Raw genomic sequence first — 26278 nt, 5'->3', positions numbered from 1 at the left:
GAAATTGGAACTGGAATCGTCTGCCGCTGAGCTCCTCAAGTCCTTTTATCAATGCCTGCTTCTTTATGCATACATCACAATCATGCGTCTACGCTGCTGGAGACTTGCGACAGGAAGGAGTCGTGGCAGAGAAGAAGAAAGGGTCCAGAGCGTGGCGTCACAGTAACATCAGCTCCACGCCGTGACGCCGGCAGACTGAGAAGATGCTTCCCTCGTTTAATCTACAGCGTGTTCACATAATAGAACTGCTGCGTTGATGCTGAACGCCTGTGTAGGTCAGTTGACACATGGGACAAGCCAAAATTAAGAATATATAGTTTAATAAAAGAGTGTTACAGTTATTAAAGTATTAAGTTATTAAATTAAGTAAATTATAACGTGCGCATTGTTACGCTCACACAGGCAGGGGAAATGATCCAGAGTGGGAGTGGGACGGTGGGAGTGCGCCCTAATCTGTATTTTGAATGTAATGTATGATGTGATGGTGTCTTATACACCCATGAGGGTTGGGCACTTCATGTGTTAACAAAATAAAAATGAATGAAATGATGTAGGCTGACTTTTTCCTCCACACAGAAAGCTGATCAGAAATCACAGAGAGGATCGATAAGGAATCGAACCGACGTTGTCGTGTCGCTGTCACGTATCAAACCAATCTATCAGCTCCCAAGTTCCAGCGATTTCTGATGAACATTTGTGATTATGTTTCAATCGGCAGACAAAAGGGAAGTGACGATGGATCCACGATGGAACGGTGGAACAGTGGACGCAGCGGTGCAGCACTACACACACACCGGTGGGGGATTTGCGTGTGAAAGGTAGAGCCAGACGCTCCCGTGCCCCAAATCTCTAAATACATCCCCTCACTGAATAATGCAGATGGGGAGGAACGGGGCGGTCAATAATTAAGTGGCTCCATTGGTGTTGGAGGACGCCACTCATTTACAGGGTAAAAGAGAAGTGGGCCAAGAAGGCTTCGGTGTCAGAGGGGAGAGTCAGCAGAGCATCATCTTACTCAGGGCGCACTCCCACTGTGCCTCCGTACCGTGCCCCAGGACGTTTCACGGCTAAAGTCTGGTTCCTTTGACCAGTGTGAGTGCAACCGTACCACGTCTAGGAGCGGCACGCTTGCCGTTCACGGCCCGTTTGGGAGAGGTGGGCTTTAGTAAAGCACGTTTGCACGTGTACGAGCACGAGCGTGCGCACGTGTACGAGCACAAGGCCTACGGCGGTTCTGAGGTCATTTCCTGTGCGCCTGTTGGGACGTAGAAAAAAGAAGGAGGGACCATGCGCGGACATTTCAAACAATGGCGGTGAAAGGTTCACGTTGGTGTGATGCGGAGGTGGAGTGTTTACTGCAGATTTGGTCGATGAAAAGATTCAAAAACAGTCGACAAGACGCACAAAAACTCAGAGGTCTACGGAAAGATCTGGAAACAAAGCCACGCATCTCCCTGTTGTAGACGATGTAGATGTGTGTTATATGTGTGGGGCTGCAAATAAGGATTATTTCCCAAAGTCCAAGACGACGTCCTCAAACGTCTCAAATAAATTCGGTTTACAGTCACAGACGAGGGAAGAAACCAGGAAACATTCACATTTAAGAAACTGCTTTTCTTAAAAAAGGACTGAGGGGGCGGACGGTGGCTGAGCAGTTAGAGCAGGACCGGACCAGGACTAGGACCAGGACCAGGACCAGGCTGGGACTGGTCCAACTAACTGGTGTGGAGATCCAGGTATTTAACCTCTCACAGGCCGATGATGTCACTGGAACCCTTTGTGCTCAAAGTGCCAACGACCGTCGTTAGAGTGAAGGAAAAACGAACATTTACGAAGCTGGAATCAGAGAAAATGGACTTTGATTTTATTTTAAATGACTCAAACTGATTAATCATAACCAGGATACTTTTATCTAACAGTGATCGTTGTGGCTAACGACATATTAATACAAAATATCTATATTTTACATGCTGTCATGTCAAAAAAGAACATATGTGATATTCATGTTCATGTGTTTTTAATCTTAATATGAATTAAATGTGTTGTCCTTCCTTCACTGAGGTTGTTCTTTAAGTGCAACAGGTTCGAGCCCGTTTGGTTTCACTCCTCCACACTTGTGCAGAACTGCTCCGTGTTGATGTAATTCCCGACAACATCTAAAAATAGACCCCATCGGAGGTGCTTTCTGTTCCATCTGCAGGAGCTCTGCAGGCGTAAAGCGGCACAGAGACCACCGACACCGAGCGTGTTCCCCCGGACAGAGAGCCTTCCCTTCAGGCAACAAACCCCCACAACACACACGTCCTGAGTCACCAGCCCGCAGGTAGGGCAGACTCCAGGTCAGCCAAACACACAGCTCCACATCCAAACCTCCATTTCAGTCACACACAGAGGGAAACAAAGGCGCGGAGGGCTCTTACCTTGCTCCTGATCTGCCCGGAGGTGGACACTTTCCGGATGAGTTTCTGGGGGCCTTCCTGCTCCGCGTCGCTGTCAGAGGACTCGTCCGCGCCGCCGGTGCCGGCGACAGCCCCCACCACATGGGCATGGATCCCCGGCGCGGACACCGGCCCTTTCTCCGGCTCCTGTCGAGGGGAGACAGAAAAGCAGTCGGGGTTAGCCTTCGACCGCTCCGCCGCTCCCTTCCTCTCCTGAGGGCGAGAGCTGCTCAGCGGCTGGGAAGCGTCTCTCCGCGCTGTCATCTCTCGCTGCCTCCGTGATAAAGACGCCTGTGTGTTTTCGGGAGTGTGTGGGCTGCCGAGCGCGCAGGGGAAGGAGCATGTCGCGGCACAGTGGGGATGGGCTCCACATCAGCATATCAAACTCCCTCCTCCAGCCCCTGCTGACGGCTGACGGCTCCAGCCCGCACGGCAGAGACCGCCTCATCCACTCGGTGAACCGGCGGACATGTCCGGGGCATGGCAGACCCTAGCGGCCGCTTTACACTAACACTGACTGCACCCGAGGAGTGCAGTCACTCTGTTGTCCCCCCTCAAATCAACTTTAATGCTCAAGGCGTGTATTTAAAATCATAAACAACAATAAATCAATAAAAAGCTTCATCCAGGGGAGCGATCATTCATTACGCACAGTGAGAATCACCAAAACAGGTCCAATTACTCACATTATAATCTATATTTAGTTTATATTCGGTTCATAAAATGATGAAAATAGACACATTTTAATCTAGATACTGACTGAAATACAAAAGTCTTGATTTTATGAACATTTATATCATTTAAATCCAATTTTCATAAGATTTTAAGAAGTCTTGCGTAAAAAGTGAAACTGTCTCGATGCTGCTGAACCACGAAAGTCATTTAGCACGAGTTAAAATGACTTTCAATGCACCGGGTAAGAAGAAAGGACTTGAATTAGACAAAGAGAAGAGGAGAGAAGAGAAGAGAAGAGAAGAGAAGAGAGGAGTAATGTCTCGTCCACAGAGTCCCGGGGATGGAAACGTGTATTTTCCGGTCTTCACTCTAAAGACTCAACGCTCCGGACTCTGTTTCCATAACCGACACTTACAACATGAAGGACCCGCTCACAGATCACGACACCGACCGGAACACCGACCGGAACACCGGGGCTGGTAAAGCGGGTCCACCCCCAACAGAAGTCACTTCAACCGGAACACACGCGCGCGGCAACGGAACACGAGCTGAGTGAGAACCGAGAACCGGAGAACCGGAGGGGTCCAAAGAGAAAAGTCCCCGGTGTTACTGACCAGTTCTTCCCAGGCAGGGCTGCGGCTGTAATGGTCCACATCCTCCATAGTCCAGACCCGTGTGTGTGTGTGTGTGTGTGTGTGTGTGTGTGTCCGCTCCGGGGGCGGAGAAGAACCGAGTCAGGGAGAGGGTTTCACGGCCTGCCTCTCTGCCTCTACGCCGCTCATGTGCGCACTGGACGGGTGGATTCCGCTCGCTTTGTCCCTCCACCTCCACACACACACACACACACACACACACACACACACACACACACACACACACACACACACACACACACACACACACACACACACACACACACACTCAGCTGGGCACTTTTTCGGGGGCCGAGCCTATCAGCGCTCCGCTCCACGTGATAAATGTCAAACCCACTTAAAACGCGCGCGGCACGGCACGGCACGGCACGGGTGTTGTGTGTAGGCTATACATATGTGCGCGTGAGTGTCATTTAAATGACGTAATTCATATTTTATGGGAATTTTTTTCATATTTTTAGAAATCTCATAATATGAACACTTGTAGAACGTTTCGAAAATTAAAAAAATATATAAATGTAATAAATATAATTAATATATAAATATATACATATAATAAATATAATAAATATATAAATATGTAAATATAATAAATATAATAAATATAATAAATATAATAAATATAATAAATATATAAATATAATAAATATGTAAATATGTAAATATAATAAATATAATAAATATATAAATGTAATAAATATAATAAATATATAAATATAGTAAATATATAAATATAATAAATATAATAAATATATAAATATATAAATATACTGCAGTTATCTCAATGAACAAAACCCTCTTAAGTTATAATGACGTAACATAAAAAACAGGACACAATAAAATAAAAAGGCATAAAATAAAATAAAGCATAAACAGATACATAAAAATACATTAAAGTAAAAAGTGGGCTATTTTATTACATTTATTTAAATATACCTTTTAATACATCAGTGGTTTAAACACATTTGTTATTATTAATAATTTGGATAAATTCAAAATAATTTAGAAAATCAATTTTAAAGAGATTAAAGTTTGGCTCAGATTTGGAGAATTTAGTTTTATGACGTAATTCATTTGGTTTTTGCAAACGCTAAAGGAATTACTATAGATGTTATTATAGTTAGTGTCACTTTTATGGTCGGTCTCCATCTCTCCATCTGTCCGTCTGTCTGTCTTTGTGTCTGTCTGTGTCTGTCTGTCTTTGTGTCTGTCTGTGTCTGTCTGTCTTTGTGTCTGTCTGTGTCTGTCTGTCTTTGTGTCTGTCTGTGTCTGTCTGTCTGTCTGTCTGTCTGTCTTTGTGTCTGTCTGTGTCTGTCTGTCTTTGTGTCTGTCTGTGTCTGTCTGTCTTTGTGTCTGTCTGTGTCTGTCTGTCTTTGTGTCTGTCTGTCTGTCTTTGTGTCTGTGTCTCTCTGTCTGTCCGTCTGTCTGTCCGTTCCTCTCTGTTAAAGGTCTTCAGCACCACTGTGTGCACAGGATTGCTTGATTAATACTTCATATAATAACTATACTTATTATTATTACTACTTTTATTGGAGACAGTGCGACTTGTTGCTGCTCATGGGGGAATTGTTGTGTCTGTAAATCATAAATAAGTCACAGAGTGTTGTTTTAACCTGCTCTGTAAAGTGTCCTCAGATAAACTTTGGTTATGATTTGGCACTTTAAATAACATTTAACTGATTTTAATCAAATTGGACATATATATTACATTATCTGTGAATTATTACATTATCAGTTTTGAAATAATAACCTCCTGAAAGTGTAATAAAGTCCCAATAATGTAACACGGTGTTACATCATCAGTAAACATGTTGTTACAGGATCAGTCAGGAAGTTTAAAACCTTATAAACTAAAACAACTTTAAACAACTTTAAACTGATCAAATGTCAAAAAGATGCCAAATGTAAACTCATTTATTATAAAAACATATATTTGAGTATTTAATTCCCCACTAAAAAGCAACACAAGTGTTAAAATCACATTAATTTGCATAAACACGAGGTCGGAACCTTTGGAGCGCTGAACCACTCCGGAAGACTTTGGCCGCGGACCCGTTGGTCCCTCACTTATTGTCTTCCGCCTCCTCCAGGCTGAGCTGACAGATGTTATGAAAGGTGGAAAGGCCGGTGCGGACACAGGGCTGTAACAGAACCGTGTGAGTGTGTGTTCCGGGATGTTCTGGACCGGAACACCGTAGTTCAGACATGCTCTCGCAGGTTCTGTGCAGCGGCGCCGCGGCGGCCGGCGCTGCCCGGAGAATGCGTCACATTCTGGGGGCAGTTGTGGGGAGAGACGGCTGGAGGTGGAGGAGTCCGGAGGTCACACTGCTGCACACCTCCGCAGGTAACCCGGGTTAAACACGAGATAAGAGAGGGTTAAAGTGCTACTAATGTGTGTGCAGGTGGTTTTTATGGGACTTATTGTTCCTTTAATTCACAGAAGTAACTTTTAAAGTGTTTTGGAAACAATGAAACAACAAAAGATGCTTTTATTAATTATTTCTGTTCTAATTCTGCTTTTTATGTTTTATATTTCTGAATGTTTTGTACCAATGCTGCGAAGACCTCATGTCCCCTCAGGGATACATAAAGTTATCTATCCATCTATCTATCTATCTATCCATCTATCCATCTATCTATCTATCTATCTATCCTTCTATCTATCTATCTATCTATCCTTCTATCTATCTATCTATCCATCTATCTATCTATCTATCTATCCTTCTATCTATCTATCTATCCATCTATCTATCCTTCTATCTATCTATCCTTCTATCTATCTATCTATCCATCTATCTATCCTTCTATCTATCTATCCTTCTATCTATCTATCTATCTGTCTATCTATCCATCTATCCATCTATCCATCTATCTATCTATCTATCTGTCTATCTGTCTATCTATCCATCTGTCCATCTATCTATCCATCTATCCATCTATCCATCTATCTATCTGTCTATCTGTCTATCTGTCTATCTATCCATCTATCCATCTATCCATCTATCCATCTATCCATCTATCTATCCATCTATCCATCTATCTATCCATCCTAACAGTCCCAGATATTCGACACATCAGATTTACATTTGAGGTTTATTGATCAGGGTAAATCTATTTTACATGGTTTCATATTAAATATAAATTAGATGCGTGCAGGTTCCCCGTGTCCCAGGGTTCGGGGTCTTTTATCACATGATGCTTTTGTCTTAATCGTAGAAAACAGTGGATTTAACTCCACCCTGTCATGTACAGACTTGTCAAATGGGAATTCCACAAGGTTCAATACTCGGTCCTTTACTTTTTAGTTGATATGTTATTAATAATCTACCTGACGTGTGTGTGTGTGTGTATGCAGACGACACAGTGGTATTTGTGTGTGCTCAAACTCTGTCAGAGGAGGTGTGTGGTGTATCACAGACGCTCAGAAACAATTCGTTAGCTTAAAACTATATATAAAAAAACAGTGTCAATGTGCTTTTAAATTAATAGAAAAGCCAATAAAAATTCTGGAGTAGAGATTGACGAGATAGAGATAGATGACTCCGAACTTTTAGGTGTTAAGACCGACTTAAATAGCTTTCGCCTCACACAGTAAGACCACATATACCTATCATAAATCTCTCATGGTTCCTTATCTTTTGACCATCCTCTTTGTATTTAAAATGACATATTTAGCCACTTTTGAGTCACATAATTTAAGCATATGTATTTTATTTTATCCTTAAAACTAGATGAAAGCCAAACTTTGAAAAACTTTGTAGGTCTTGCAGTAACACTTTCCTTTTTAATGACGTTTCCAAGTTACTCAAAGACTTTATTACTTTATTTATTTTTAAAACCAAACTGGAAAAAAACTGCGTTTGCAAAAAAACACAGAGGATTTTTCTCCCGTTGTTTCAGACGAACAAAGATGGAAATAACATCAGACATGTCTCTGATTTAAGTTTCAGGTTCAGGAATCTTTATTCGTGTTAATTCAAATTATTACATGTGTTTTAATATAAAGTACAACAATAAGATGCACTTTTGTCTTTGGTCGCACAAGAGGAGCAAGCGTTACTCGAGCTGCGTCTCTGTGTGTTTAAGAAGTCGTTGCGTTGGGTGGGACTCTGCAAACAAACCTTCACTCTTCAGGGTTTTTACAAAACTCTTTGTTGACTTTGGAAAACACAGGTGCCATTATCATATCATCATCCACTGACTGTATATATATATATATAATTATAATTATATACAGTCTGTATACGTGTTCCTTACTTTTGTTCTGAAGAGTGAATTTGGGAACACTTTGAATTAACAGGTGTAAACAGGGTAAAAGTGTTTAAACGTAAAGATGTCCGTACATTAACATTAAAAAACACTAAAGGTGCTACAGCAGGGCTCAACACTGACATTTGAAACCAGGCATCAACACTTTATATTTTGACCAATGTTACAACTGTGACACCTTTCATGCTGGGTCAGGGACGCAACAGTAACAGTAATTAAGGGCGCACTCCCACTGTCCATCCGTACCATGTCCAAGCACGTGTCACTGCTAAAGTCTGGTTCCTTTGACCAGTGTGAGTGCAACCGTACCACGTCTAGGAGCAGCACGCTTGCCGTCCACGGCCCGTTTGGGAGAGGTGGGCTTTAGTAAAGCACGTTTGCACGTGTACGAGCACGAGCGTGCGCACGTGTACGAGCATTCTCCGAGGCCCAGGTAGTGTGAGTACAAACGGGCCTGGAGGGGGGGACAAGGACCCTAAAGCACGGGGCACGGGACGGACGCACAGTGGGAGAGCGCTCTAGGATAGCATGCCTTTATGTCGGCCTATTGATGCAAATGTGTCATTAAAAAGATCCCCAACGTTTACAAAATTCCATTTTTCTACGTTTAGGTTGATCTGGTTCTCTGTCGGTTGACTTCATTTGCACGTTCCTTTGTGATGTTGACGGCTTAGTTCAACTTTTCACCCCATAAACAACTGTATTTGCTTTGCTAACGGCTCTAAAACTTCCTGTAGTCAGCGAGTAAACACACCAACACACATGCAGAGTCGTCACATGCTGTGGTCTGGTTATTTATTTTGGGGGTTTATGTTTTTGCTGTCCCTATTTTTTTTACATACTTTATACAAAAGCCCAAATTATTAGTATTTCTATCTACCGCTCAGTCCTGGTTCCTGCCCTCACCTGTGGTCATGAAAGCTGGGTCAGGACCCAAAGAACCAGGTCCAGGTCAGGACCCAAAGAACCAGGTCCAGGTCAGGACCCAAAGAACCAGGTCCAGGTCAGGACCCAAAGAACCAGGTCCAGGTCAGGACCCAAAGAACCAGGTCCAGGTCCAAGCGTCTGAAATGTGTTTCCTCAGGAGGGGGTCTGGAGTCTCCCTTAGAGAGAGGGGGAGAAGTTCAGCATCCGTGAGGAACTCGGAGTAGAGCCGCTGCTCCTTTGCGTTGGAAGGAGCCAGTTGAGGTGGTTCAGGATCATCTGGTAAGGATGAACCCTGGGCGCCTCCCTAGGGAGGTGTTCCAGGCACGTCCAGCTGGGAGGAGGCCTCGGGGAAGACCCAGGACCAGGTGGAGAGATTAGACCTCCACATATTAGAGAGTGAAGATGAGATGAGAGATATTAACCACCAAGGTTTTCTATAGTTACTGTGTCAGAGGTTTGAGCCGTGGCTGACACCTGAAGCTAAATATCAGTAGAAATAGATCCTGGTACCGTGCATCACTAGAACACGTGTCATGTTTTGGTTTCCTGTCGTTTGCAGGCGACACGGTGACGATCGGAGAGATTTCCTACAAACTCAAGACCCCCAAGAATCCAGAGCTGGTTCCTGTCAAACACAGTACGTCATTCTCTCTCTGACAGATCCCTGTATTAAACACACGCCTGCATGAAAAGGCAAGAACACAATGGCATCTGATAAAACACTAAAACTTCATTTTGTTCTGTTAGTTTCGGACTCCCTTCCCCAAACAGTGGTCCAGCACCTTCGCTGGATCATGCAGAAGGACCTTTTGGGCCAGGATGTGTTTCTTATCGGCCCCCCAGGACCCCTGAGACGAGCCATAGCTATGCAGTACCTCGTGAGTACACACTGAGAAACACGTGTTTATTGAGATATTTGTAAAAAATTAAATAATAAGAATTGTACAAAATCATCTACCCTGATAAAGGTCATTTCATATCTCTATGAGAATACAGTATCTATCAGGTTATAGTGTGTTTTCTGCTCATTGTGTGTGTGTTTGTGTGTTTTCTGCTAATAAATGTGAAATAACCACATTTTAAAGCATATTTTTTTATACTCCTGTGTGAAAATAAATTATTTTATTTATTTTTTAGATTAAATTCAATATATTTCACCTCAGATTTTCTGAGAAATGTGTTTTTTTAGTTTGTGTTATTATTAATTTAGACGACATAATCATCACAAAGTCTCAGTATATGATTTCTAATGATCATTATGATTATTGATTAGACTGTTTGCTCTATAAAATGTCAAAAAATACCGTTTTCAGATATGAAAGAAATAGTTCATCACTGTTAATGGACACAATACGTTTCCAGTGTTGTATAAATATTTATTCAGTCAACAAATTACTCCAACAATGAGCTGTATGTGAGATTCTCGAAGCCTTGAAATTCCCTATTTAATGTTCAAGTCATCATAAACGTTTCTTAGAGCGATAAACACACAAGCACAGGTTCCAGCCGGACGTGGCTAACAGTGGTTAGCTCGGGGCAGCACGGTGAAGGCATTCAAAGGTCTTTTTTAACCACTAATGCTGCTGAAAATACCAGCAAGCCTCTGCAGCAGCATGAGAAGAGTCCCTACACACACAACAAAGCACCAATGGGCTCCTTCCACTGTAATGGACTTTACTATGAGAGGAGCTGGTACAGGGGCCAGTAGGTAAGTCTTTAAAACACTCTTTAATAAACTCTGGCTTCACTAACTACGTTGTTGGTGCTTTGTTGTGTGTGTAGGGACTCTTCTCATGCTGCTGCAGAGGTTTGCTGTTATTTTCAGCAGCATTAGTGGTTAAAAAAGACCTTTGAATGCCTTCACCGTGCTGCCCCAAGCTAATCACTGTTAGCCACGGCCGACTGTTAGCGTCTCTCCTGGATTTCTACCTTAATAGCTGCTTTAATATCAAATGTCTCTTATGTTGTTTATAGTTTTCCCTCTTCTTTCCGTCTGTAAATGTAGATTTCACAGTGACTGTTCAGACCCTTTAAATACGTTTCTTATTGTTTCACGTTTGTTAGCGATATTCTCTCATAGTTTGTGATCGAACGACAAACGTTTGAAGCTGTTTTTGAAGTGTTTCCCCCTCGCTGTTGATCAGGAGTTGACCAAACGGGAAGTGGAGTACGTGGCTCTGTCCAGAGACACCACAGAGACGGACCTGAAGCAGAGGAGGGAGATCCGCTCGGGGACGGCCTTCTACATCGACCAGGTCAGTTTACCTTTTCTTCAGAGTCACACGCTGTGCACCGGGAAGTCTCCTTCTGCCTTTCTTATGTGTTTGTTTGGCACAATAACAGCAGCATGAGGGGCGCATACAGGACAACAACATTTATCAATGTAGTGACATTTCATTTTATATATTTTATTTTATTACAGAGCGTTGTAGCTCGAGTTGTGGTTGTCGGCGTGTGTACGGCTTCAACACTTTATAAACTCACTCCTCTCTGTTCCTCTCCATGTCGTCTGTTTAATCAATCACGCAAACAAACACACCCACGCTCTTCTGACTGTGTAAGGGCGCCCTCCCACTGTGCCTCCGTCCCGTGCCCCGTGCTTTAGGGTCCTTGTCCCCCCCTCCAGGCCCGTTTGTACTCACACTACCTGGGCCTCGGAGAATGCTTCTTGCTGCCTATACGTCATCACGCCGTAACACGTCACACGCATTGATGACGTCATGGCGATGCGTGGCTTTGTTTCCAGATCTTTCCGTAGACCTCGGAGTTTTTGTGCGTCTTGTCGACTGTTTTTGAATCTTTTCATCGACCAAATCTGCAGTAAACACTCCACCTCCGCATCACACCAACGTGAACCTTTCACCGCCATTGTTTGAAATGTCCGCGCATGGTCCCTCCTTCTTTTTTCTACGTCCCAACAGGCGCACAGGAAATGACCTCAGAACCACCGTAGGCCTTGTGCTCGTACACGTGCGCACGCTCGTGGTCGTACACGTGCAAACATGCTTTACTAAAGCCCACCTCTCCCAAACGGGCCGTGGACGGCAAGCGTGCCGCTCCTAGACGCGGTACGGTTGCACTCGCACTGGTCAAAGGAACCAGACTTTAGCTGTGAAACCTGTTTGGGCACGGTACGGAGGCACAGTGGGAGTGCGCCCTAAGTTCAGGTTATCATGGAGATCAGCCGGTCCTCATTATCTCTTTGTTCTGCAGAAAACTCAGAAATCAAAATGCACATCAAGCTGATCATTAAACCCTCGAGGATCCCGCAGTGACACACGATAAGCTGCGATGATTAACGCTCACTCAGCCGTGTCGTTATCCACAGCTCATTAGCACGCGGCGTCGCCCCTCGGTGAAGAATAAACCCGTCGCAGAGCAGTTCAAACATCAACTCCATGGAAACAGGTTTTTATTCTCAGCGCAGTCAGACTTTACCCACAAACCCTTTCACCTGGAACAGGACAAAACAACGCTAATGAGGTTTGAAACTTGATTCTCTTCAATCAGCACGACTGTAGAGCTGCAACCATTCACCCGTTTCCTCTCAACCATTAAATGAATCCAATTCTGTGATTGCAGTTTCTTAAATGTGAATATTTTCTGGTTTCTTTTCTCCTTTACAACAGTAAACGAATATATTTGAGTTGGGGACAAAGAAGTGCAACATTTTCTGACGTTTGATGAAGTTTACAAACGAGGAAAAGATTAACAGAACAGTTGTAAGTTGCCGCCCGACGTGAATTAAAAAAAAGACAATATTAAAAATGACAGTAAAAGCATTGGGAGAGCTTTGAGATTTTATCTCATCTCATCTCATCTTCAGCCTCTGATCCGGGGTCAGGTCTCTGGGGCAGCAGCTCCAGCAGGGGACCCCAAACTTCCCTTTCCCGGGCCACATTAACCAGCTCTAACTGGGGGATCCTGAGGCGTTCCCAGGCCAGTGTGGAGATCTAATCTCTCCACCTGGTCCTGGGTCTTCCCCGAGGCCTCCTCCCAGCTGGACGTGCCTGGAACACCTCCCTAGGGAGGCGCCCAGGGTTCATCCTTACCAGATGATCCTGAACCACCTCAACTGGCTCCTTTCAACACAAAGGAGCAGCGGCTCTACTCCGAGTTCCTCACGGATGCTGAATTTCTCCCCCTCTCTCTAAGGGAGACTCCAGACCCCCTCCTGAGGAAACACAGTTCACACGCTTGTACCCGCGACCTCGTTTGAGATTTAGTTATAGTTTATACATATAAATATATATATACATATATATACATATATATACATAAAATGAACCCGTCGGGGTCCGTTCTCTCAACTTGATCCAGTCGTCCTCGCCTACAGGAGTCTCCATCTTGTCAGACTTTGACTCCGCCTCATTTCCTCTTACCAAAAAAGGGCATGTATGTGACGCTGAGGGGAGGGGCGTACGTCCATCTGGCTGACGTTTACCTCCGAGGAGAAGTGAGGGCTGTGGTGGGGGCTGGGTTTGGTTTACTCCGTGTGTAAACGCTGTTTTCTGTATTTTCTTCTTGGACTGGACCCACATTTCTGACTGTTCACTGGGTTGATATTCGTTTTTTTATTTAACAGAAACCTTAAAAATAAGGATTAGTGTTGCAGAGTGTTTCCATTTTAAATCATCGCAGCAGCTCGATACATGAGGATTAATTACGTCTAGTCACAATAAAACAAAGTGTAAGTGATTAATAATAGGAATCATATCAGAGTGGTTATCAAGTAAAGTCAAATATTCTCATGTTCTGACGAACAGTGGAATATTAGCGTGCATGTAAACGCAGTCTTGCACTGGTTGAAGCATTCGCTGTCTCCCATCCGGCTCCTTCGGCTCCCCGAGGATCACCCGCCTCCCACCTTCTCATCAAAATTAAAACAGGTGTCCACTGTTTCCACGGAAACGGCTCATGAATAGACGCAGCATCACTGGCGGCGCTGAGAGGTGTGAAGGGATCGCTTATTTCTGGTCTCCTTCAGACCTCACAGAGTTGGCATGTGCTGCTTCACGGGTGCGTCGGATAAAAGTTGGAGATGAAGTTTGTGTGTATCAGCGTGTGTGTGTGTGTGTGTGTGTGTGTGTGTGTGTGTGATTGTTAAACACACATTACAGTAGCTGCCACTTCTCTCGTATGGGGGATTGAGGGCGCCCTCCGTCCCGTGCCCTGTGCTTTAGGGCCCTTGTCCCCCCCTCCAGGCCCGTTTGTACTCACACTACCTGGGCCTCGGAGAATGCTTCTTGCTGCCTATACGTCATCACGCCGTAACACGTCACACGCATTGATGACGTCATGGCGATGCGTGGCTTTGTTTCCAGATCTTTCCGTAGACCTCGGAGTTTTTGTGCGTCTTGTCGACTGTTTTTGAATCTTTTCATCGACCAAATCTGCAGTAAACACTCCACCTCCGCATCACACCAACGTGAACCTTTCACCGCCATTGTTTGAAATGTCCGCGCATGGTCCCTCCTTCTTTTTTCTACGTCCCAACAGGCGCACAGGAAATGACCTCAGAACCGCCGTAGGCCTCGTGCTCGTACACGTGCGCACGCTCGTGCTCGTACACGTGCAAACGTGCTTTACTAAAGCCCACCTCTCCCAAACGGGCCGTGGACGGCAAGCGTGCCGCTCCTAGACGTGGTACGGTTGCACTCACACTGGTCAAAGGAACCAGACTTTAGCTGTGGAACCTGTTTTGGCCCGGTGTGGAAGGACAGTGTGGGTGCAACCTGAAGACGAGTGGGTGAAAATGAGCCAACTCTTCTTCTTTGAGAGCGGTTTGGTTTCGTAGGAGTTTTAGTTTGAGCGTTAACTAGAACATCCACGTATTCCTCAGAGCCCTGTGCTGATTCCGAGCCCTGAATTCAGACTTGACGCTTCGGTCCCCGTGCTTTGCTCTCCGCGTCTTTACTTCTTGCTCTTTCTTTCTTTTTCCTTTCCTCACACAGCCCAGCATCGCTCCATCCCCCTAACCTTTGAAAGAGCGATGGAGTCACATGGACGCGATCACATGCTGGATGTATTTCTGACATCTCCAGTCACCTCTCTCTTTAGCAGGCTCTTATGTAAGGCAGCTTACCTCAAACACACTCAACGTATGACTCTCTGACAGTAATAAAAAGCCCCTCACCCCCACGGGAAGAGCTCTCTCTTTTGTTTTTGGTAAATAAATGAATTGGATGCACTTTCTAGGTCATGTGTCGGTCAAACAAACAATCCTGTTTAAGCGCAGAGACCCTCAGTGTTGTGTGCAAACCTGCGGCAAGTGAGCATCAAAACCAGGCGAAGCCAAAGCAAAAACATCCAATCAGCAATAAATATCTGATTCCAAACAGGTCACTGATAACACAGAAGCAGATTTATTATTAGTTATCGATACCATGATCAGATGTGCGTCAGTTACGGACAAAAATGCTGGTATCAGTGTTTGCAGCGATCCAGAAACACTTAATTTAGCCCTGAAAGGTTCTTTTCCTACATACGTTTTGTAAAAAATTGCTACTCACACTGGTCAAAGGAACCAGACTTTAGCCGTGAAACGTGCTTGGGCACGGTACAGATGGACAGTGTGAGTGCGCCCTGAGACGTGGTGGACAAAGACGGTGAATGAGGACGTAAGAGGCCGTCCTTCATCGTCGACTTAGGCCCAGACCACCTCCGAATGTGGTCTGAGTGATCTGATCTCAATACGTCCTGGGTGCATTCACACCTGTACTGAGAGCGTAGACTCTGAAAAAATGGAAAATAAAATAAATATTCAATAAAATAATAACTAGCCCCTCCCCCTCAGTGTTGTCATGGAGATCTGAGCTAAACACAGACTAGAATGTTCTTTTGTCCTTAAACAGGTTTAATGATGCTGTGTAAACGGCCTGTTTAACATGGGGCTCAATGAGAAACTGCTCTGTTATGAAACCTGCCCCTAGTGGACACTCAGAGAACTGACGCTGACGGAGCTTCCTGATTGGATCAAACAGGAAGTCTCTCTCTGTGGGCGGGGCTTGAGTTAAGCCTGTTTCTTATTCTTATTGGGCATTTCCGTTCCTTTTCTTTATTTCCTCTTGTCTGAGTTGAACTCGTCGTTAGTTTGTAGTTTGCACACGGCACTGAAGTCCGCTGCCCTTATATGGTCATATTGGGGCGTTTCCCTGCTGATTCCAAACTGTCTCTCACGCACGTCTAATTCAAGATGGAGGGTGAGACGACGCTTCTCGAATCCCTCGAAAGGATGTTCTTATTTCCCTCTTTTATGCAAGAACACATTCCTGCATGAGGCCCATTCCAGACTTAATATATTCCCGTAGACCCGTCACTCTTCATGTTCATACTCATAATTAATAATAATAATAATTCCTAATCCTGTCGACAGTCGTTGCCCAGTGTTTGCCTGTGGCCTCGGAGGATCGGGGGGGATGTTGCTGCTCAGTTAGTGTCAGTCAGAGCGGGAGACCTCCCCTGTTCTCTCTCTCGCCGACCTGCGTCACTCACATTTTTAACAATTATGTGATTATAGCGTTGGTGCCTGAAATGGATCAGGAGTTAAATATAGAGCATCTGGTCCTCACTATAGTTTTACGGCCGTGCTTCCCACACAACCTGCCACGTATTTACATGTTCACCTAATTATACGGCCACTTGCTCTGCGGTGCGCCCAGACAGCTAAAGTTTCCTGCTTCTTGACGTCAGACGGGCTTTTTTTGATTCTGCAGAAATGCACACACACACACACACACACACGCACGTACTAAATGTGTGTGTAAAGCTAAACTAGTTGCTGGTGGAAAATAGGCCTTCCTCAAACAGCAGAGGCTGTTCCGCAGTGTGGTTGGGAGCGTCTTGAGGATGTTCTGAACACAATAAGCCGAGGACATCCTCAGGAAAGGCTTCACGTTGGAGCTCCTTTTCTCATTAGAGCCGATGCACCGTCAGATTACTCTTAATATGAACGCGTTTAACGCTGTGAGCCTTTGCACAGGGTCAGAGGTCGGGCAAGTTACAGTGGAGCAACAGATTCGTCTTGAGGGTTAAACTGATCACACACATCGGTTCAGCTTAAACATTTAAATCTCCAAGAAGTTTCTTAGAAGATTAAGGTTTAAAGTGGAGACACTACAGAAGACTCGGGTTACACAGATAGCACCATGACTGAAGTGTTGTGGTGGTTAGCACTGGCGCCTCACAGCGAGAGGGTTCCTGGTTTGAATCCCGGCTGGGGTCCTTCTGTGTGGAGTTTGCATGTTGTCCCCGTGTCTGCGTGGGTTTTCTCCGGGTTCTCCGGTTTCCTCCCACAGTCCAAAGACGTGCAGGTGTTCGGTTCATTGATGACTCTAAATCACCCGTAGGTGTGAATGGTTGTCTGTCTCTGTTCGTCTCTATGTGTCCTGTGATAGACTGGCGTCCTGTCCAGGGTGGACCCCGCCTCACGCCCGATGTCAGCTGGGATCGGCTCCAGCCCCCCCCCCCCCCCCCCCCCCCAAAACATTTAGTTTGACACCTTTTCTGAAAATGTTATGTTTAAATATGCAAATGAGGCGTTATCTAATGCTAACTTTTGGTGGATTCAGGAGAAATCTAACACACAAAGAGACGAAGTGAAGAAGAATAAATGAATTCTCCTTCTCCTCCTCCTTCTCCTCCTCCTCCTTCTGACATTAGAGATGTTTCCACCAACGCCCTTCCCCGCATCTTTACTCATTTCTACAGTATTGATTGGGTGCATTGACTTATTGTGTGTTCCTCCCCAGTGTGCTGTGAGGGCAGCGACACAGGGCCGAGTCCTGGTCCTGGAGGGGCTGGAGAAGGCCGAGAGAAATGTTCTGCCCGTCCTCAACAACCTGCTGGAGAACAGGGAGATGCAGCTGGAGGACGGACGCTTCCTCATGTCGGCGGAGCGCTACGACAAGCTGCTGCAGGTCAGAGCAGCACCTGCGTGTTATCCTCCTGATCAGGGCGGTTGGTTATGGAGCCGTGTCTTCTCTGAGTCTGATGAGTTAGAAGCAGAAGAAGATTTGAGTTGTGTACCTCTTTGTTACGTCACAGGAGCACACCAAAGAGGAGCTGGACGCCTGGAAGATCGTCCGTGTGAGTGAAGACTTCCGTGTCATCGCTCTTGGCCTTCCTGTCCCCAAGTACAAGGGCAACCCGCTGGATCCTCCTCTCCGCTCCCGCTTCCAGGCCAGAGACATCTATTACCTGCCATTTAAGGTCAGTCCATAACTGAACAAGTTAACTTATCACCAATGCGTCTGAATGATGATATACAATAAACACTATGAACAAACTTGGAACTATCAAAATATTTAGTTGCTATGAGAAATTAAGTGGAAATTTGAGATAAAACCACAGACTTTGACTCCGCCTCATTTCCTCTGACCAAAAAAGGGCATGTATGTGACGTTGGGGGGAGGGGTGTACGTCCATCTGGCTGACGTATCCAGCTGACGCTACATTACGCCCTTTCAAAATATGATTTCAAGGTCCGAGCCGGTCCAAGCCTTGTATTACTACAAGGAAGTGCCGTGTAGCAGTGACTCAAGAGGCCACGCCCCTAATTATTCATAAACTTTAACCTCCAGTAAAATAAAAACTAGCCCCTCCCCCTCAGTGTTGTCATGGAGATCTGAGCTAAACACACAGACTAGAAGGTTCTTTTGTCCTTAAACAGGTTTAATGATGCTGTGTAAACGGCCTGTTTAACATGGGGCTCAATGAGAAACTGCTCTGTTATGAAACCTGCCCCTAGTGGACACTCAGAGAACTGACGCTGACGGAGCTTCCTGATTGGATCAAACAGGAAGTGTCTCTCTGTGGGCGGGGCTTGCATAAAACACCAGGACACATAACTGCTAAGTTTTTTGGTTTTAATGTCATTTTTACATCTCTAGCGAGCCGACCTTTTACGTTATGAGTGAAATATTAGCGTTCTGGGCGGCACGGTGGTGTGGCGGCGAGCTGCAGCTGTTCCCTGCTTGATCTTGTTTGTTCTTCAGGACCAGTTGGAGCTGCTGTACGCAGTCGGACCGAACATCGCTGCAGAAAGGTAAACTCAAAGCGAAAGCTTCCTTTTTAAGTGCCTTGTTTGACTTGTGTGTGTTCTCTGGTCTTTAAAGTGTGAGCGGTTGTTCATGTGCCGTACTCTGTTGTGTCCTGTGCGTCAGGGTGTCCCAGCTGCTGTCGCTCGCCACTACGCTGTGCTCGCAGGAATCGTCCAACCTGGGCCTTCCTGATTTCCCCGTGGACAACCTGATTCCTGCCCTCCATGTGCTGGTGAGAATCCAGCCCCCCTGAGTCCTCCTTCCTTGTCCCTCTGTTGGTCCATGGGTGCTAGCGTCCACTGCCTGTCCTCTCTGTGTCGTTGCAGAATGAGTTTCCCATGCTGTCCTCGCAGCAGCTGGTCCAGAGACTTTACCCCTACAACAGCATCCTGGGAAAGGATGGGCGCACCGCCGTGGAGGGCGTGCTCAGCGTAAGTCAACCAGCCGTCGAAATGTCCCCTTCTGAATGTGGCGTCCTCTTATGTGGACGCTCGTTATGCTCCGAACTTAAGATAAGAGACGTTATTCAAAGGTGTTCGTTTTGGCCTTTTCATAGAGGTTTGAGCTTCTGGACGGTCGTCGTCAGCCAGCACCCGGCGCCATTCTGAGTGTGTCCAGGACAAAAGATCGTGAGGGCCACGCAGACGTCGCAGTATCTGTCAAGGACAAGGACATCACCTTTCAGGTACCAGTCAACCGTCTGTAAACGAAGGATGGGCATGAAATACATTTAAATGTATGACGTTGTGTTTAAAATTCATGGATTGGTGGATCATTCATTTTAACTGCAGTGTGATCAACACCAGGTAGTCTGTGCTAGGAGTGGTTAGCTAGCGTTAGCCTCCAACAAAGGCTAACATTAACATCCTACCTTCAGTGTTAACAAGAATCAAAACGTGTTACGTAACTTTCTTCTCAAACGAAAGCAGTAAGTGTGTGGTAATCCACCATTATTGTTGTAGTCCACCTTTGGTGTTGTAGTCCAACATTGTTGCTGTAGTCCACCATTGTTATTGTAGTCCCCCATTGGTGTTGTAGTCCCCCATTGTTGTTGTAGTCCACCATTGTTGTTGTAGTCCACCATTGTTGTTGTAGTCCCCCATTGGTGTTGTAGTCCCCCATTGGTGTTGTAGTCCACCACTGTTGTTGTAGCCCCACATTGGTGTTGTAGTCCACCATTGGTGTTGTAGTCCACCACTGTTGTTGTAGCCCCACATTGGTGTTGTAGTCCACCATTGGTGTTGTAGTCCCCCATTGGTGTTGTAGTCCACCATTGTTGTTGTAGTCCACCATTGTTGTTGTAGTCCCCCATTGGTGTTGTAGTCCCCCATTGGTGTTGTAGACCCCCATTGGTGTTGTAGTCCCCCATTGTTGTTGTAGTCCCCCATTGGTGTTGTAGTCCACCATTGTTGTTGTAGTCCACCATTGTTGTTGTAGTCCCCCATTGGTGTTGTAGACCCCCATTGGTGTTGTAGTCCCCCATTGGTGTTGTAGTCCACCATTGTTATTGTAGTCCACCATTGGTGTTGTAGTCCACCATTGTTGTTCCGGGGAAACCTCAGACGTACACAGCGAGGCAATGACGTGGCTGTCTTGGCGCTGACCTCACAGATCTTGAGAAGGTGACCCAGCACCGGCACCAACCCAGCACCAGACCTAGGTTTGGGTTGGTCTAAAAGAGATATACCGTAGTAGTCTGAACGTCTTTATCAGCCTTTCATTCCTCTTGTTGGATGTTTGTGAATAAATCAGTGTGTGGGCTTCAGATTTCTAAGAATAGCATCTTCATCCAAACAAATGATATCAACTCTTTGAAGCTGGATCCCCTTTAATCTTCTGATGTTCTGTGCTGTGTATCTGTCAGTAGATGTTGTTCCCAGCCGGTCAGTGATGCCACAACTTTTGTACAGTGATGAAGCTGTTGGTTCTTCTTTTCTTTCTTTTGTCTTCCTTCACTTAATCACTTAAATGGATTTTCACCCATATTAATCCAGGCGTCTGTCATGGACAACAGTCTGTCTCTGCAGCTGAACTCAGAGCGTCTGAGACGTGCTGAAATCTGCCAGATGAAGCGTTGATATCGCGTCGTTTCACGTCGTTCTTTTCACACCGATTTCCTTTGCCTCCGTCAAACTTCAGGTTCCAGCGGGGCGCCAAGGAGCTGCGTCCACGCCAGCAGCAGCAGTTCCTTCATCAGTACGCCGAGCCACTCCCAGCTCATGGCCGAGATGATGCAGTCACACATGGTGAAGGACATCTGTCTGATCGGAGCCAAGGTAGCTAAGACATAACGTACAGTAAAGGTACCAGCATGGTGGTCTTAATCCGGCCGCACAATCTTTTATCATGTCACAAATAGCAACGCATCTCACTCCACTCAGTCACCCCTCTGCACTGCTTGCATCTTTTGGCATTAATGCATCGTCCTTGTTTGGGACTGTCTGTTTTGTATGTATTTATTTATTTGGTGTAAATTGAACCTGCCCTGTCAACAAAACTCCATGTTTAAAAATCCCCACAGCTCTCTCACATGTTTTCCTTCTGTTCAGATCTGAAACATCTGTTAAAGGGGACCAGACTTTAATAATAACAAGAGGTTTGTGTGTGTTTTCCAGGGTTGTGGCAAGTCGGTGATTGCAAGAGAGTTCGCCGAGATGTTGGGTTACAGCATCGAGCCGGTCATGCTCTACCAGGTAAATAAAAGGTGGTAAATGTGGTAAATGGTCTTGGAGAGATTCAAAGTGTCTGCATTTATGTGCCGAGCACTAAGTGGTGCGTTTATGGTGTCAGGGAAACGGTAGCATTACAAAGCACCTGAAGGCAGCATCAGACCAGACACTGACACTGATCGGAAGATAGAGAGGAGAGCTGCTGAGTGTGTGTGTAAGTGTGTGTGTGTGTGTGTGATTCTGGGGAATATAGTCATCAGGGAAACATGTGTATGTGTATGTGTGTGTGTGTGTGTGTGTGCACGCGCTGAAGACTTCTGCATTAACGCATCATGCTGCAGCTATCTTTAGCCGGCTGAGGTCGGGGGTGACTTGTGCTGCGGGAGCTGTGGGATCCTCCGGCGGGCAGTTCATCTCGTCAGCTCTGAAAACCCATTTTAGGAAAACAAAGTGACATGTGAGGCTGGATTGGAGTATAAATAAATGATGTGGTGGTGTGCGTCCTTGAGTGGAAACAAAAACATAAAAATAACAACAGCCATTTTCCTTCCATTCAGAGCGGCAGTTTCTCCAAATCCACATAATAACACATACACAGGGTTTGTTTTAAACACATATTCATGAAAGAATAAACAGGAGGATGCTCTTCTCCCTCATGTGTCTGCATTAAATGTAAAACAGGAACATGTGGAGCCTGGTTTGACTTCTCTCTGCAGCAGCGTGCAGATCATTAATCTGTGCCCGCAACAAATTGTGCAACTCTCGCTCCTCTTCCCTCCTCTGCCCTCCGTCTCTGCCATGACACGGCGGCGTGGGAGTGAATATGACAGTTTCGCTCCACGGGCGCTCTCCTCCCCCGGACACAAACGTGCCGTTAGCTGTCATCTGTAAAGCCGAGATATCAGATTTAGCAGGAGATCGTGAAGGGAGAGAAACTGGACGTTAGTGTGTCGTAACGTTCAGCTCTTTATCCGGTTCAACCGTGTCACGGTGAGCACTTCACCTCCTCTAACTGCGCCTTTTGGTGTCCGCACTCTTCCTCGTCCTTAATTCCAGGACATGACGGCCAGAGACCTGCTCCAGCAGAGGTACACGCTCCCTAACGGAGACACGGCGTGGAGGCCGTCTCCGCTGGTCACCGCCGCCATCGAGGGCAAGCTGCTGCTCCTGGACGGTATACACAGGGTCAACCTGGGAACTCTGGCTGTGCTGTCGAGGTACTTCTGCTGAAAACAGTCATTTACTCCATGCTTTGATATCAGCGCTCCTGTATTCTGTGATGTCTTTTTGTCGTACGACCGTTATAATCTTTACTACTTGAAAATATTTAGCTTCTCTCAGCTCTAATCAGCTCTTTCCACTGTGTCTTGTGTCCCAGGTTACTCCACGACAGGGAGTTGGATCTGTACGACGGGACCCGGCTGCTGAGGTGGGACAGATACCAGACACTAAAGGAGCAACTGCAGCTCAGTGACGAGCAGCTGAAAGAGAGGTACTCACACGCAGCACGCCGCCTCCCAAAGTGAGTCAGTAGTCAGAGAGACGCGAAGTCCCGCCCCTTCCTGTGGACCACCGTGAACGGGAAGAGACAAACGATCTGAACGGTGCCACGGACGACACACGTATGATGTTGACGTCCTGGAGACGGGTCATGTGCGGGAAAGGTCACGAGCTTTCTGCTCCAGGATCTGTATTTGTGTCAAACATGGAAACGGGGAAGTTGTGTCACCCAGAGGCAACAATAACTACATTCAGCTCTGGAGAGGAGGGAGGGGGGGGGGGGCTGAGAGTGATGACCAAAATAGTATTCCAAGAAATGGAAAGAGTGACGTTCAGATCTGTGATGCTGGAGAGCACAGAGACGCGTTCTGTGTCTGACCTCAGTGTATTTACAGCTCACAGTCGCATAAACGCAGAGCGCAGAGACGCGTTCTGTGTGTTTGGGTTGAGTCGCACGCCTCCCTGCAGGATACGCTTTCATATGATCATTCACGTTACTCTGTCAGAGAGGGAGTCTGACCAGGTGTTCGCCCCCAAAATAGCTCAGAGGTAAAAGAACGCTTGAGTGTGCGGTGCTCGGGGAAGTCTGGCGGCGAAGGAAGGCGAGTTTTAGAAATAGAGTCACGTGTTTGAAGGCGTTTTAGAAAACTATGACTCAGCAGTTTACATTGTTTGGCTGCTCGGCGTTGATAAATGATATGTGAATGACCTTAACTGTTCCCTGTGTGTGTGTGTGTGTGTATGCGTGTGTGTGTGTGTGTGTGTGTGTGTGTGTGTGTGTGTGCACTTAAAAACCCACCTAAACTGGCAGGAAGGATGTTTGTGGTGGGGCGTCTGGGCTGAAATAAACCCACTTCCTCTTCCTCAACTCCTGTGGCTCAGACAAAGTGTGTGTGTGTGTGTGTGTGCGTGTGTGTGTGTGTGTGTGTGTGTGTCAGGATTTTATTGTGCCGTTTTCCTTCTTAATATCTCGTTCCATATTTAAGATCCCAGGTGCAGCAAACATAGATTAGACAAAGTCTGAGATGGATGACAGAAAACCTGCAAGTTACTAGGCAACAGCATGTGTGTGTGTGTACTTATGTGCATGCATGTGTGCGTGTGTGCCCATGTGTGTTGCCTCCTCCTCTGCTCAGTGTGTGTGTGTATGTGTGTATGTGTGTGTGGGTGGGAGCTCTTGCAGGATTCCTGAACACGTCCACGCTCCTGCAGATGCGTCGCCCCGCTGCCGCCTGCAGCAGTGTTTCCTATTGAAAAGCGTTCCCACAGTGAAAACGAGACGCACGCAGCTCAAGGCGGCGGATTAAAGCGTTACGTACGGCGTCCCTGTTTCCCCGATAGTTAATTTAGTTTCCAGTGGCAACAGATGGAAACCACATGCTGGAGCGTCGGAACTTCAGAGCAGCAAATTCCTGCCATTCACCGATCACATTTGTTTGTTATGATGTTTTAAATTGGATTTGTGTAACTGACGACATTATAAGACTGAATGGAGAGAGAAAGGACGGGTTTTGTCCCAACCGCAGTTACAGAAGGTCATGGTTTCATAAGTCAAGTCCAATTTATTGATGAAGAACGTTTAAAAACAACCCAAGTCGACAAAAGTGCTGCAGGTGGCTAAAGAACAGCCGTACACAGGAACACGCACACTGCACACAGCACACAGCACACAGCACACAGCACACAGTACAGATAACCGTAGGAACTGTAGGCGCTACATCATCTCTGGCGTCCTGATTCCTGCATCGTCGTCCTGTGAAGACCAACCTCCTGACTCACGTTGTCTGTGTGAGAGAGTCGTCGCGCCTCTCACCTGAACCTTTGAGAGAACAGGTGTAAAAGTATCCGAGGGAAGTGTCTGACGTTAGATAACACGTGTTTAAAACAATACAATCTGTCAATTTTACATCCCATAGTATGGAAGGTACTGAAGTCGTTGCCTTGGAAACATGTCGCCCTCTGAGTTAGGGAAACAGACAACCAAGAGTAAGGCCGTGGTCTCCGATGGGTCTTCGTGGTGCGTTCAGGTGCACCGTGGAGAAACTTTAACTGGTGTTGTAAAGTACCATTCTGCCATCTGTCATCCGCTGTTCTCAGCCTCTATCTGTTCAAAAAGCTCCTTAAACGTTGAGCGTGGAGCTTTTAGTGTGTGTCCAAATGAGCAGGGAGCTGTTTTAAAGATCCAGATCTCAAATATATATTACGCACACACACACACACACACACACACACACACACACACACACACACACACACACACTGCATTATATATATATATATATATATATATAAAATGCGGTGCGTGTGTGTTTCTGAGGGCTGACAGGAATGGACTTCGCTGTCCTCTTGTATCAGAGGATCATGCAGCTAGCTGTCAAATGTCATGCTTTTGCTCTTAACATGGATTCACACACACACACACACACACACACACACACACACACACACACACACACACACACACACACACACACACACACACACACACACACACACACACACACACACACACACACACATATGTATAGTATATATCTATGACAAACACCCTGTGCACCTGAACTCCACATCCACTTGAACACGGCTGAACAGATTTGTTCTGTGTCTGTGTAACTGTTATCCTCTGTGTGTGTGTGTGTGCGTGTGTGTGCGCGTATGTGCGTGTGCGTGCGTGCGTGCGTGCGTGCGTGCGTGCGTGCGTGCGTGCGTGCGTGCGTGCGTGCGTGCGTGCGTGCGTGCGTGTGTGTGTGTGCGTGTGTGTGTGTGTGTGTGTGTGTGTGTGTGTGTGTGCGCGTGCGCGTGCGCGTGTTTTCAGGTCCATCTTCCCCATCCATCCATCATTCAGGGTGCTGGCCCTGGCCGAGCCCCCTGTAGTGGGGGCCAGCAGCAGCAGAGGTCAGCAGTGGTTGGGTCCAGAGCTGCTCACTATGTTCCTCTACCACACTGTCAGCCCTATGGCCAGAGCCGAGGAGATGGACCTCATACAGGGACTGGTGAGGCACACACACACACACACACACACACACACACACACACACACAGGGTTTCTGCTGAGTCTTTAAGTATTACACAAAATGTGCAAGTTGTCGTCTGTAGCTTCAGTATGT

The 26278-nt window shown here is 46.2% G+C and overlaps 2 protein-coding genes across 4 annotated transcripts in view; one reads left to right on the top strand and one right to left on the bottom strand.

Annotated features, from left to right (window-relative positions):
* dgkh (diacylglycerol kinase, eta) overlaps positions 1-3868 on the bottom strand; it is a gene marked incomplete at its 5' end in the record, with an annotated part of 70257 nt that extends 66389 nt beyond the window's left edge. For 2 of the 3 annotated variants that reach the window (XM_083922009.1, XM_083922011.1), the window contains one exon: positions 2421-2702. In XM_083922009.1, the coding sequence (XP_083778135.1) occupies positions 2421-2702 (282 nt within the window). Of the gene's footprint in view, positions 1-2420; positions 2703-3727 lie in introns of those variants that run through there. The other variant, XM_083922010.1, reaches the window with a different exon arrangement.
* Positions 3869-5880: 2012 nt separating this feature from the next.
* Positions 5881-26278, top strand: part of vwa8 (von Willebrand factor A domain containing 8) — a 71849-nt gene continuing 51451 nt past the window's right edge. The window contains 16 exon segments of the mRNA XM_083922059.1: positions 5881-6110; positions 9522-9599; positions 9710-9840; positions 11107-11217; positions 17713-17880; positions 18008-18172; positions 18958-19007; positions 19126-19234; positions 19329-19433; positions 19559-19693; positions 21149-21181; positions 21183-21278; positions 21618-21695; positions 22728-22888; positions 23050-23163; positions 25987-26164. Coding sequence (XP_083778185.1) covers positions 5972-6110; positions 9522-9599; positions 9710-9840; positions 11107-11217; positions 17713-17880; positions 18008-18172; positions 18958-19007; positions 19126-19234; positions 19329-19433; positions 19559-19693; positions 21149-21181; positions 21183-21278; positions 21618-21695; positions 22728-22888; positions 23050-23163; positions 25987-26164 — 1851 coding nt within the window. The 5' untranslated portion in view covers positions 5881-5971.

Source organism: Echiichthys vipera (assembly GCF_963691815.1).
Source record: "Echiichthys vipera genome assembly, chromosome: 10".
In the NCBI taxonomy this organism is placed as follows: Eukaryota; Metazoa; Chordata; class Actinopteri; order Perciformes; family Trachinidae; genus Echiichthys; species Echiichthys vipera.
Note: the sequence above shows the minus strand (reverse complement) of the source record. Positions and strands in the feature narration are given on the sequence as shown.